The sequence below is a fragment of the Nomascus leucogenys genome, chromosome 12 (assembly GCF_006542625.1).
Source record: "Nomascus leucogenys isolate Asia chromosome 12, Asia_NLE_v1, whole genome shotgun sequence".
Lineage (NCBI taxonomy): Eukaryota > Metazoa > Chordata > Mammalia > Primates > Hylobatidae > Nomascus > Nomascus leucogenys.
Genome location: NC_044392.1, coordinates 87,402,061 through 87,416,193, shown reverse-complemented (window position 1 = coordinate 87,416,193; position 14,133 = coordinate 87,402,061). Strand labels below are relative to the sequence as shown.

The following is a 14,133-nucleotide window of genomic DNA, read 5'->3' as shown; positions in this document are numbered from 1 at the left end:
ATCATGAGGTCAAGAGATCAAGACGATCCTGGCCAACATGGTGAAACCCCGTCTCTACTAAAAATACAAAAATTAGCTGGGCATGGTGGTGTGCACCTGTAATCCCAGCTACTTAGGAGGCTGAGGCAGGAGATTCGCTTGATTCCGGGAGGTGGAGGTTGCAGTGAGCCGAGATCACGCCACCGCACTCCAGCCTGCAACAGAGTGAGGCTCCATTTCAAGAAAAAAAAAAAAAAAAAGGTTTCAGTCTAACATGTACTTACTAGCTAGAGCTGCACAGCTACCACAAATTTTTGAATCATATCTAAGGCAGAGTCCAAGCATGTGTATTTTTTAACCTCTCCTCCTCCCAACAATTTTCATCTACACACCTCCAGTTGGGATCACTGATAATAGAGCTCTATGAAGGTAACTGAAGCTGATTTTAATAGTTTCCAAACAGATTTCATACTTCCAGGTTTTCAGAACTTTGCTTGTGGATTCTCTAATTCACTCATCAAACGTGTCACTTACACATCAAGTATAGTACTACTCTGTATATATGTCACTAGAGATAACACAGTCAACAGGAAAGACAGGGTATTTCCCTTTGGGGGTGGGTGGGAGAATGCCAAAGAACAAGAAATTATTAAAGAAAACTATGGAACGTATCTCAGAGAATAAATATTGATCACCATTGGAGCACATAGAAAGACTCTTAATCCAAACCTGAGGTATAGCAAAGCTTTGTTGGAGGAAGTGATTTCTCTGCTAAGAACAGAAAGAGAGTAAGTAGAAGACAGCCATTTTTGTTGTAGGGTAGGAGAAAGGGAGGAAAGGATGAGAATCTGGGAAGCGGCTTCTAGGTAATGAAAACACCATGCTCAAAGGTCTGGTGAGGGAAAATACAGTATGTGAAATAAGCTAAACAAGTGATGCCAATTCTCCACTTGTACCTTTCTGCTCTCCTAATAGAAGTAAACGTTGGGGAATAAGCCTGGATAGACAAACAAGTGCCTCCTTAAGGAACATTGAGGAAGACAAACTTCACCTTAAAAACAATAAGCAGCCACTGAAGAGTTTTAATCATGACAGATTTAAGTTTTAGGCAGATCACTTGATGCACTGTAGAGATTGGAAATGAAATAATGAGATGGGAGACTAGTTAAGGAAGCTGTTGTAATTCTAGGCAAAGATAGTGGCCTGAATATAAGTACTAACTGTGGAAACAGAATTATTAAGTGGACTGGCTTAGAGATTTTTAAGGCTTTAACGACTCAATGAATTCAGAGAGTGAAAGGAAAGAGGATTTAAAATGACTATTTTTTTTTTTTTTTGAGACGGAGTCCCGCTCTGTTACCAAGACTGGAGTACAATGGTGCGATCTCGGCTCAATGCAACCTCCACCTCCTGGGTTCAAGTGATTCTCCTGCCTCAGCCTCCCGAGTAGGCACGTGCCACCACGCCCAGCTAATTTTTATATTTTTACTAGAGACGGGGTTTCACTGTGTTGGCCAGGCTAGTCTTGAACTCCTGACCTCAGGTGATTTGCCCACCTCAGCCTCCCAAAGTGCACAGGAATGAGCCACCACACCTGGCCAAAAATAACTAATTTTTGGCTTGGGCAATTGGGAAGCTGACAAAGGCAAAGCCAACCATTTAGATTCTGAATACAGCCAGGAATAATTCAAAGGGTGAACCAAGAGGCTGTTATTTCTGAGGAGAGAGATGTTTATGGCCTGAATGATTAACAATAAGTGGATGGATTTGAGATATTTAGGAATTAAAATCAGTAAGTTTCAGTAATTCCCTGGATATGAGATATGTAAGGAAAGGAGTCAAATATGACATCCAAATTTCTGGTTTGGATGCTGTGAACAGTCACTGTGGTACAATGTTTAATTAATTCCTATCATTATTACATATGGAATTAGTTAATTCCATAAATTCCTCCTATCCTGGTATGCACACTTTGCAAAGTGACTCTGCCATTCCTCCCATGTAGAGATGGAATCTATTTCCCCATCCTTGAAACGTGAACTAGTCTTGTGACTTGCTTTGACAAATATGTGATGGAAGTAATATATGTGATTTCCAAGGCAAGGCTTTAGAAGGCATTGTAGCTTTTACTCTTTTGGAGTGCTGCCCTGAGAGTGCCATGAAAACAAGTTGGTCTAGCCGACTGGAGGATGAGAAGTCACATGGAACAGAACCAAGTCCTCGAGCTGACAGCACCAACTATGAACAGTGGTAACCCTGGAACCTTTCAGTTTAGCTGACCTATTAGGTCAACAAAAAGCATAAATGAGGCCAGGGGAAAACCAACATAGGTGGAGTAGTTCTACTCCACTGACCCAGAATTATGAGAAATCATTGCTGTTTTAAGCTACTAGGTTTTAGGGCGGTTACACAGCTATAGACAACTGACAGTCAAAGAGGGAGATCAAAAAAAGACAACCGGAAATGTTATCTCAAATGACCTAAAGATGTGCAAAAACCCTTAAACAGTAGAAAGTTTAGGGAGAGGTGATCCAGTAATTCCTAGCACCAAATGCCTGAATAACAAGAGAACTGGAATGTTAATTAGAGAAGTTAAGAACCTTTTGGATAAAGTAGCCAAAGCAAACAAACTGCCAGGATGCTTTCAAGCTCTTTGAGAAAGGTAAGTACAGGTGTTCATAGAGGACTCCGGTGTAGTCCCTAACACCCTCAACCTTGGATAAGTAAATTAAACCAGGTCTCCTTATTAAAGACTACCCGAAGAATTAAGCTAGGACAAAAAAAGTAAAAGCTTTCAGCACTGTGCCTAAAATTTTATTATTCACACAGTAAAACATGGATATGAGAAGAAATAAGTTAAAAGTACACTTTTCCCATTCAAAGGTATTGGTATTCTGCCAATAGAGAAAAATGAAATAAAAAACGCTGCCTTATTTTAAAGAAGACAACGAACATCATTTAAAAAAACAACTTCAAAAATAAATTATACTTTGGTATAGATAGCTCCTTTTACTCCAACAACATTGTTCAAAAGCACAAATCGCACTCAAGCGCAGCCAGACGTATATGAATAGCAAAGGAGAAAGGAGGTTAAGAGGCTAACAGAAGTAGTGAAAATCAGAGAGCACGCGCTACGCGCGCGAGAGGTAAACAGAAACTGTTCTCCTGGACCAATGACTTGAAGACTTGCCTGTAAGATTTGGAAGTCTCGTCATGAGTCTCTTGCATTTCCGCCTGTTTAAAAACAACCTCCACTTCTTGCCAAGCTTTATTATTCCCCCCTCCCACCTGGTGTGGTTTACAGATTGTTTTTAGCAAGAGCCGTATAAGAGAAGCTAAGTACCCAAGACAATCTGAACTCAGGAGAAAACTGCTGCTAGAAACCCAAGGCGGGGAAAGAGAAGGATCAACCGAGAAATTAAGCCACGTTGCATTCTGGCCGCAGCAGTCATTAAGGAAGCGCAGTCCTCCCCACCCTTTTCAGCCAGGACCGAATGTTGCGTCTTCCTCAGCTGCAATCTCTCCTACTCTCCCTGTTGCAGCTGCAAAGGTGATCTACACTCACCGCTTGAAGCACAGTCGCCAACAACAACCGTAGCCCAAACGCTAGCACCAGACACCCACTCGGCCCAGCCGCCATTGCTACCATTTTCCGCAGGCTTCTGGCTGCCTAGAAGGACCCCTTAGCTAGGGGCGTCCACTCCAGAGCCTGATCCAAAACACAACGCTAACGGCCGTTGCCCTTACATCTCTTATTTGGAAGTGACAGGTATTAAATAACGGCATATGAAAACTTAAAAGTCATCAAATACAGTCACTGGGTGCTTTCGATTGCCCAAATCAGGCACTTTCCTAAACTCCCCACTTCTTTACTTCTGCGGTCTCCTTTCTTTCATTCACGACACTTCGTCAAGCAGCCAAGAAGCCACCCCTTCGCCAGTTTTAGCCCCGCCTTCTTCTCCAAGTTTGCCCAATTGAATGTCGTCTTGATTGAGCTCTGTGGCAGAGGAAACCAACCGTAAACCGAACCAAGAGCGAAGCGCAGGGGCTTTTCGGTCCAATAAGCGGACTCGAACGGGAGGAGGGGCGGGGCTTCTGGTTGCCGAGCAGCGTACGCGGATGCGTGCGCGTGGTGGCGGAGGGGGATGGGCGGGGGCGGGGATGAGGGCGGCGCAGCCGCAGCGCCAGTGGAGGGGCGCGCGGCCGCGAGCAAAGGAGGGAGGGAAGGAAGGAAGAGAGGGAGGCGGGCAGGCAGGCGGACGCGGGGTTTGGGGACTGAGGCAGTAGAGGGAGGCGAGAGCCGGGCAGCCGCTTGGCGCTGTTTGCTGCGCGGGCTTTTGGAGGGGGCGGCCGTTGAGTCGGCTGAGGAGAAGCGGACACCGGCGGCGTTGGTGATAGCGCCTGGGGGAGGGGGACTGGAGAGGCGAGAAGGGGGGTCGCTGCGGTGGTTCTCTCGCTGTCGCGCTCTCTTTGCCTCGCTCCCGGCTCGGCGGGCTCCTCCCGGCGTCTCTCTCGCCTCCGGGGCCCCGCTCCCCGCCCCCCGCGGTATGTCTTGATCCCGAGCAGCGGGTTTCATGGGGCTCCTCAGGATTATGATGCCGCCCAAGTTGCAGCTGCTGGCGGTGGTGGCCTTCGCTGTGGCGATGCTCTTCTTGGAAAACCAGATCCAGAAACTGGAGGAGTCCCGCTCGAAGCTAGGTGAGGAACTGAACTGCCCCTGGCTGAGCGCTGTGGAAGGGGCCGAGGAGGCGCTGCTGCCGGAGCAAGTGGGCGTTCATCTAACCTGGGGTCTGGCTCGGGGGCTGAAAGAGGTTTCAAAGAGAACCGGGAACGAGGGGAAGCGAGAGCACGAGCTCCAAGAATGGGTTGAATTAAGCTTGAGTGGCGTGCTGGGCTCGCGAGGTCACGGGGCAGAGGTTGCAAGGTTGGGCTTCCCGAGCCAAAGGGTAGCCCCGAAGTAAGCATTCCGCGGAGAGCGAGCGAGAGAGAAGACCGAACTCAGTGGGGAGCGGGTGTTGCTGGTGGAGACAGAAGCGCTTAGCATCGCGTGTTCTCTTGGAAGTCGTACAGAAAGCCCTGGCAATGTCAGACGAGGGGTATTCTAATTTGAGCTATGGGCATCTGGATACGAATTCTTTTGGGGGCTCATGAAGGGATAGGTGCGCAGAAATGGAAGGAGATGCTGGGATGATGGAGAGTAACATATACACTGTAGCGAGTTGCACTCTTGTGCTCGCGGCAGCAAGGGACCTTATAATTGCCAGCTGAGGGAGGCTGGCCGGGTAGTGCAGGAACGCGAGTGAAAAGCTTCAACGGAGTACGGAAATGAGGGTCCGGAGATTTAAATTCTTCTTTAGTGGCGCTAAACTGATGAATTGGGGCTTGAGAATAGGGATGCCTGTGGATGTTGCTTCGCGGCAGTGTTGATGTGAATTTCGAAGAGGAGGGAACGCTGAAGGGGAATTATGTAGTGAAGTTTGTGTTTGTTAAAGGAAAAGTAGGATTATGCGGAAAGCTAACCATATGGTTAAATACCTTAAAGGGTTAACAGGTGCTTTCATGGGTGAAGGGATCTAAAGTACAAAAAGTTGGTGCGAAGTTGTGAAAGACATGCCAGAAAAAAGCACAGATAATAGGTACTTTCGGATTAATAGGGCACTTTGGCATTTGGAAGAGCTCAGCATGGAGAGCGAGAGTTAAAAGAATGACAGTGATAAATTTTGATTTAAAAATGTACATGGCACTTAAAAATCAGCTCAAGAGGATGTAATTTGAATATGGAAAAATAATGTGAAGTGTTTTTTGCATACTGTCACCTCAAAATCATTTTAAATACCTTTTGAGAAGCCAGCAAAAAAAAAAAAAAACCCTCAGCAGTATAATTTAGACCAATAAATAAATGTTACTGTGAGTGGATGATTAATTTTTAGGAAAAATGTACCAGAAAATAATTGTAATATTATGTATAGTAGCTGTTTTGGTACAAGGCTTTGCAAAAGCCTTGACATTTTAAAGAGCCTTGAAAGAAAAACCATCAAGTAAATCTGAGTGAAGTGCAACTAAAGTTGGAGAAAAACTAGAGATACTTGCAGTCCTCAATTGTAGAGTAAAATTTGAAGAGATACTCAGTTTATTTACGAATTCTTTTATTAATATGTATCTTGGGTGGTGGAAAAAAATGTCCACTTTAAATATTGAAGGTTATCCAGTATGGTTTTTCTTTTCTTTTGGATCCATTTAGCGACATTCAGGGTCATATTCTGGCGTTATTAATGATCCAGCTGTATAGAAAAAAAGACTCCTTTTAAAGGAAGTGGAAAGTTATATTAAAATTAAAATTTGTACTTATTTTTTGTTTTGTTACTATTTGGAATTCTCTGGAGTTGATTTCTTAGACACATTACAGTGGGTTAGAATGACTTAAGTTTTTGATTTTCCTCCTTGCCTAACATTTCTTTCCCCATATACTTGAAAATTGCTTCCATAGACACAATCTGAATGATTTTTAAAAGACAGTTATCTGAAGATGTATAATGCCACAGTTAAAATATAAAGTGCTTTCTTGTGATACAAGAAAGAAAATTTCATAAAAAGTAGTAAATATGCATCAAAATCCTCCTGGGACTACAGGTGGGTGTTACCATGCCTAGCAGAGGAAACCATATTTTGACAACCAGATTCTGTACTAGGCACTTTTCGTCTTAGATACTCGTGTTTAAAGTAAGAACACCATTTAAAGCCATTTTTGGCCAGACACTGTGGCTCACGCCTGTAATCCCAGCACTTTGGGAGGCCGAGGCTGGCAGATCATTTGAGGTCAGGAGTTCGAGACCAGCCTCGCCAACATGGTGAAACCCTATCTCTACTAAAAATACAAAAATTAGTCGGGCGGGGTGGCGGGCGCCTGTAATCCCAGCTACTCAGGAGGCTAAGGCATGAGAACCGCTTGAACCTGGGAGGCAGAGATTGCAGTGAGCCAAGATCACACCGCTGCGCTCCAGCCTGGGCAATAGAGTGAGACTCAGTCTCAAAAAAAAAACAACAAAAAACAACAGAAAGCCATTTTTGCAGATACAAGAACAGGCTTAGAGAGGTTATATAACTTGCCCAAGACCACATCGCATTTAAGTGGCAGAGCCAGGATTGCAACCCAGGTATGTATGATTCCAAATCAAGTGCTCCTTTAGTTATGTCCGGCAGCTTAAGACTTTATATTGACATTGCGCTGAAATTTAGCTATTTGAATAGAGTTTTAAAATTGTAATATCAATGTTTAATTGCATTTGTTGCTAAGAATGAATATCATCATTCAGAGAAAATTGAATTTCTGATTCAAAGGAATTGGTTTAGTGTAACGTCTGCCCCTTGTTTATATTCATGTAATGAACATAATTATGTTACCCAATGAAACAACTGAATTAGATAGCTTATTTTTACTATAGGAAAGAAAAATCTAGCTGTTTTCCATACGTGCAAAATCACAATGTTAAAAAAGCATTTTTATTTTGGCATAAAAAACCTATTAAACATTTTGTCCTTAAAAGTAGTTATCATTTTCATTGTAGAAGATTCCAAAGGATAGTATTGTCTGATAGTGGCTTTAATATACCTTGATTTGAGAGTACAGTATTTTGATGGTGAGACCTCTAATAGAGCAATAGATGTATTCAAAACTGAGGTGTACTCATTGACTACTTGGGAAATTCACTAATTAGGAATTCCTAAAAAAAAATTTCAATAATACAGCTTTTTATTTTTATTTTTTAAAAAGCAAATATGTCATTGTAGTGCACATATTTCAATGCAGCTTGCTTTTTTTGCCTTAAATGTTATAGACATCTTTCCAGGTCAGTACATATAGATGTGACTTACTCATTCTATTAATAATAGCTGTATAATATTCCAAAGTATGCATGTATCATAAATTATTAAGCCATTAGTCTAGTAACGGATATTCAGTTTGTCCCCCATCTGTCATGTGTGTGTGCGTGTGTATATATACATATATATATAATTTTTTTGACCGTTTCTTTTCTTTCTTGGTATTATAAACAATTACAGGAAACATCCTTATATGTCCGTTTAACCCATGTTGATGTCATTTTGTGCTAGGACGAATTCTGTATGTGAGATTGCTGGGACAAAGGATATACATATTTTATAATTTAACAGATTTAAAAATCTACTTTTCAACATTTTTTTGTTTTTCAAAAGATGTAGTAATCTACACTGCCAGCACACATTCATAAGCACTAGAAGATAATCAGCTTTTAATTTTTGCCAGTGTGAGGCTGTGAAATGATATATTCAATTAATTTACCTTCTAATTTCGAATTAGGTTGAATATCTTTACATATGTTTATTGCCCTTTTATTTGTTAATTTTTTCTATTTTTCTATTGGGTGGTTTACTTATTTTTTTTAAATGTTAGAATTAGTAATCCTTTATCTGTCATATCTCTTGCTTTTTTTTTTTTTTTTTTTTGAGATGAGCCTTGCCCTGTCACCCAGGCTGGAGTGCAGTGGCGCGATTTCGGCTCACTCCTGCCTCAGCCTCCCAAGTAGCGGGGATTACAGGTACGTGCCACCACGCCCAGCTAATTTTTGTATTTTTAGTAGAGACAGGGTTTCACCATGTTGGCCAGGCTGGTCTTGAACTCCTGACCTCAAGTGATCTGCCCCCCTCTGCCTTCCAAAGTGCTGGGATGACAGGCATGAGCCACCGCACCCGGCCTCTTGCATTTGTTTTTGTCCAAGTTTGCCATTTGTTTCATGACTTTATGGTGTGTTTTGCTCATATAGAAGTTTTAAAATACACACAGTTAAATCTATCAATTTAGGTAAGTCGTTTTCATATGTTGCTTAGGAAGACTTACCCGGAGCCAGGATTGTGTACATTTTCTGTATTTTATTATAGTATTTTATAGTTTACTACATTTGGCTCTTTAAACCATTTATATGTTTACAGAGATTTATCATGATTTTCTCAGTAAATAATTCATTTTTTCCAACTGTATGTTAACATTCCTTCTTTTAATCACATACTAAGTTTTCATATGTTCTTGGATCAATTTTGGATGCTATTTTCCAGTAATCAGAGATTCTTTAAACCTTGGGGACCAATAAATAGGCTTCAAGGTATCAGTGAATTCCCTGAAATTATATACATAACTTTCATCAGATTTGCAAAGGAGTATGTGATTCCTTTAATGGCAAGGATCACAGATTTATAGTGGATGTTTCATATTTAGTGGACTTTTTTTTTTGTTTTTAGTAACATAACATGCAGATTGTGAGTCAAATTTAGGAGATAAGCACATTACTTGTGAAAAAGAGAAGTTTTTCAACTTCAAATGAAGTTAATACTTCATTGTATGAAAATGTAGACTTAATTTTCTAGTGAGAAATGGAAAAGGACAGGGAATCCAAATGAAAACTATTTAACTGTGACTCATTACTATAAAATGTCAGAATTTGTGGCTGGTAAAAAGTAGTTCTTCCCGAATTTCAAGAGTGCACTTGTTGCTAATATTGACTGGTTGAACGGTGCAGTGAAACGTTTTCTCACATAAGTGATAGAACTATGTGCTTGGTAACTTTATTTTCTATAGGGTTTTAAGCATTGTAAATAATATTTGTTGACTGTATTCTTATATCCCTATATGGATTTATGAGCACATTAGGAATAATCTTTTACATGGGGAAAAAATTGAGAATGGATTATGTAATCATCCATTGGTGAGAATTATGTTAGTCATTATGTTCTTAAAACTCTACTAGACTAAACAACTAATTCCAGGGCCAGGGTTGAGACTGCTTTTAGGAATTTGGTAGTTTTTACAAGTAAGTTCCTGAAACCATGCAGCAATACCTGTAAGATGTTCAGAGAATGCTAGATTTCCTCACTTCTGAAATCATTTGGAAAACCTCATAGTAGCTACTGTTTTGAGGACTTTGGGTTAATAGGAATACAGTTATTCTAGAATTGGTAATTGGTGCCTCACTTACTAGTCTTGAATAGGATATCTAGTGCCATGGAGTGGTCACCTGAAACAGTTGATCTCAATTAAGATAATTCCAGGATGTCTGTCCACCACTCTGGTAGGCCTTCTAATAGCTTTTTGGCACTTAGTGAAATTGAAATAATAATGAATGTTCAAACACTGCTCTCCAGAAAGACCATTTTTGAAGGATGTACTTATAGATGAACTTCATAATCATGGTTCACTATAGCCTAGTTATTTTTAAGATCTACCCACCTACCAGTACCTGTACTTATGTATTCTGCCTTTCTGCCTGTTAACAATAGATGGTAACTGTCAGTGTTCCTGTTGGGTCATTTGTGCACCTGATTCTGTTGCCTCACTTACCTAAAGACATGGTTCCAGAAGCTTTCCATCATTCTCCTGTAACAATGTATTCTTGAAAATTGCTAAGAGAGTGGATTTTAAGTGTTTTCACCATACAAAAAAAAAGTATGTGAGGTAATGCATGTTGTGTTAATTAGCTTGATTTAGCCATCCATGATATATACATGTTTTAAAACATATTGTACATGATAAATATATACAGTTTTGCCAATTAAAAATGAAGAAAAAAACTATCTTGGTAAATGTTCCAGGTGAACGTGAAAAATATGTATTCTGTTGTTACTGGCTGAAGTATGTTGTAGATGTCAATTGGTTGGTAGTGTTGTTACGATGTTTTGTGTTCTTGATTTTTTTCTGCCTCTTCATCAGTTATGGAGAGGGGTTTTGAAATCTTTGATAATAATTGTGGATTTGTCTGTTTTTCTTGTAGTTGTGTCACTTTTTGCTTCAGGTATTTTGAAGTGCTGTGATTAAGTATATGAACATTTAGGCTGTAATGTCTTCTTGATGGACCAACCCTTTTTTCTATACAAGATACCGTCTTTATCCTTGGTAATATTCTTTGCTCTGAAACCTACTGCTGTGGTGTTAATGTCTCCCCAAAATTCACGTGTTGGAAACTTAATCCCTGATGCAACAGTATTGGGTCGGGGGGTGGAGGGTGTTTAGGTGATGAGGGCTCTCCCCTCATAACTGTATTAATACTGTTATAAAAAAGCTTGTGGGAGTGGGTTCTCTTTTTTCTACGTAAGAAGACAGCATTTGTCCCCCTTTTGCCATTTCTACCCCCAACCGTGTGAGGATGCCACAAGAAGTCCCTCACCAGATGCTGGTGTCTTGATTTTGGACTTCTCAGTTTCCAGAACTGTGAAGAAATACGTTTCTGTTTTCTATAAATTACCCAGTCTCAGGTATTTTGTTATTTTGTTACCACACAGTGGACTATGACACTTTGTCTAATACTAATACAGACACTTCAGTTTTCTTTTGATTAGTGTCAGGTGGTATATCTTTTCCCATCCTGTTAATATTAACCTACTTGTGTATTTATATTTAAAGTGGATTTTTGGTAGACAGCATCTAATCTTGCATCTAATTTCACAATCTCTTTTGTAAATGGAATGTTTAGAACACTTAATGTGATTATTGATGTGGTTGGATTTAAATTCGTGAGTGGCTGTTTGTTTTCTGTTTGTCTTAATTGTTCTGTGATTCCTTTTTTTCTGTTGTCTTTAGGATTAAAGGGGTATTTTTAAATTCTGTTTTTTAATTTGATGACTTACTAGCAGTGCTCTTTGTTGTTGTTTTTTTTTAGTGGTTGCTTAAGGGTTTATGGTATACATGATAGAATTTCATGTGTAGTATAAGAACCTTAATATATTACCACTTTTTTCTGGGTTCCTGCTATCGTCATTATACATTTTACTTCTGTACATGAGTCCTACAATACATTATTATTATTGCTTTAACTTAGTTATATTTTAAAAATATATAAAATGTTTAAAAATTTTTAAAAAATTTACTCACATATTTACCATTCCCAGTGTTCTTCATTTTGTGTGTGTGTGTGTGTGTGTGTGTATGCAGATTTTCATGTGGTACCGTTTTTTTCACTCTGAAGAATTTATTTTAACATTACTTACACTTAATACACTGGTGATGAATTCTTTTCACTTTGTGTGGCTGAAAAAGTCTTTATTTGCTATAGTGTTTAAAGGATATTTTTGTTGGGTATAGAATTCTAAGCTGACATTTTTGTTGTTTCAGTATTTTAAAGATGTTGCTTCATTGTCTTCTGGCTTGCGTTGTTTCTGATGAGAAGGTTGCCATCATTCTTTGTTCTACTATATGTAGCGTGTCTTTTTCCTCCTTTGCCTACTTCTAAGATTTTCACTAGGTTTTTAATTATTTGATTATAATGGCCCTTGTATTATGTTTCTTGTGCCTGGGGTTTGTTGAGCTTCTTGGATCTGTGAGTTTACAGTTTTTATTACATTTAAACATTTTTAGCTATGATTTCTTCACATGTTAGTTTTTTTATGCTGCTTCTCCTCTCAGGAACTCAAAATACACTTATAGTAGACCACATGAAATTGTTCTACAGTTCAGTGATGTTCTATTCATCACTCTCAGTCTTTTTTTATATGTGTGTTGTTTTAGATAGCTTTTACTGCTAGGTCTTTAATTCACCAATCCTTCTGCAGTGTGTAATCCACTTTTAATATTACCCAGTTTATTTTTTATCTCAGGCATTGCCTCCTACCCTTCCCCCTGCCCTTCTAGAAGTTCAGTATAGGTCTTTAAAAAATTATCTTTCATTTCTTTCCTTAACATCCTGTATTAGCCCGTTTTGACGCCCGAGACTGAGTAACTTACAAAAGAAAGAGGCTTAATTGGACTTACAGTTCACATGGCTGGGGAAGCCTCACCATCGTGGCAGAAGGCGAGGAGAAGCAAGTCACATCTTATGGTGGCAGGCAAAAAATGAGAAAGCTTGTGCAGGGGAACGCCTTTTTTTTTTTTTTTTTTTTGAGACAGAGTCTTACTCTTGTCGCCCAGGCTGGAGTGCAGTGGCGCGATCTCGGCTCACTGCAAGCTCCGCCTCCCAGGTTCATGCCATTCTCCTGCCTCAGCCTCCCGAGTAGCTGGGACTACAGGTGCCTGTCACCACGCCTGGCTAATTTTTTGTATTTTTAGTAGAGACGGGGTTTCACTGTTAGCCAGGCTGGTCTTGATCTCCTGACCTTGTGATCCACCCACCTTGGCCTCCCAAAGTGCTGGGATTACAGGTGTGAGCCACTTTGCCTGGCGGGAACGCCTCTTTTTAAAACCATCAGATGGCGTGAACCCGGGAGGCGGAGCTTGCAGTGAGCCGAGATTACGCCACGGCACTCCAGCCTGGGCGACAGAGCGAGACTCCGTCTCAAAAAAAAAAAAAAAAAAAAAAAAAACCATCAGATGCTGTGAGACTTATTCACTATCATGGGAACAGCATGGGAAAGACTTGCCCCCATGATTCAATTACCTCCCACCAGGTCTCTCCCACAACACAGGGGAATTCAGGATGGGATTTGTGTGGGGACACAGCCAAACCATATCATTCCACCCCTGGCCCTTCCCAAATCTCACGTCCTCACATTTCAAAACCAATCATGCCTTCCCAACAGTCCCCCAAAGTCTTAACTCATTTCAGCATTAACTCAAAAGTCCACAGTCCAAAGTCTCATCTGAGACAAGGCAAGTTCCTTCTGCCTATGAGCCTGTAAAATCAAAAGCAAGCTAGTTATTTCCTACATATATTGGGTAAATACAGCCATTCCAAGTGGGAGAAATTGGCCAAAACAAAGGGGTTACAGGCCCCATGCAAGTCTGAAATCCAGCGGGGCAGTCAAGTCTTAAAGCTTCAAAATGATATCCTTTGACTCCATGTCTCACATCCAGGTCACGCTGATGCAAGAGTTGGGCTCCCATGGCCTTGGGCAGCTCCACCCCTGTGGCTTTGCATGATACAGCCCCCTACTCCTGCCTACTTTCACAGGCTGGCATTGAGTGTCTATGGCTTTTCCAGGTGCACGGTGCAAGCTGTCAGTGGATCTACCATTCTGAGGTCTAGAGGACAGTGGCCCTCTTCTCACAGCCCCACTAGGTGGTGCCCCAGTAGGGAATCTGTGTGGGGGCTGCAACCCCACATATCCCTTCCACACTGCCCTAGCAGAGGTTCTCCATGAGGGCCCCACCCCACAGCAAACTTCTGCTTGGGTATCCAGGTGTTTCCATACATCTTC

At 40.9% G+C, this 14,133-nt stretch overlaps 2 protein-coding genes across 4 annotated transcripts in view; one reads left to right on the top strand and one right to left on the bottom strand.

The window, feature by feature from the left end:
* Window positions 1–3,832, bottom strand: part of SELENOF (selenoprotein F) — a 50,469-nt gene extending 46,637 nt beyond the window's left edge. Inside the window, exon 1 of one of the 2 annotated variants that reach the window (XM_003260018.4) lies at window positions 3,545–3,832. In XM_003260018.4, the coding sequence (XP_003260066.2) occupies window positions 3,545–3,628 (84 nt within the window). In that variant the 5' untranslated portion in view covers window positions 3,629–3,832. The remainder of the gene's footprint in view (window positions 1–3,544) is intronic. The other variant, XM_012500520.2, reaches the window with a different exon arrangement.
* Window positions 3,833–4,151: 319 nt separating this feature from the next.
* Window positions 4,152–14,133, top strand: part of HS2ST1 (heparan sulfate 2-O-sulfotransferase 1) — a 195,692-nt gene continuing 185,710 nt past the window's right edge. For both annotated transcript variants that reach the window (XM_030825105.1, XM_030825104.1), the window contains exon 1: window positions 4,152–4,677. In XM_030825105.1, coding sequence (XP_030680965.1) covers window positions 4,554–4,677 — 124 coding nt within the window. In that variant the 5' untranslated portion in view covers window positions 4,152–4,553. The remainder of the gene's footprint in view (window positions 4,678–14,133) is intronic.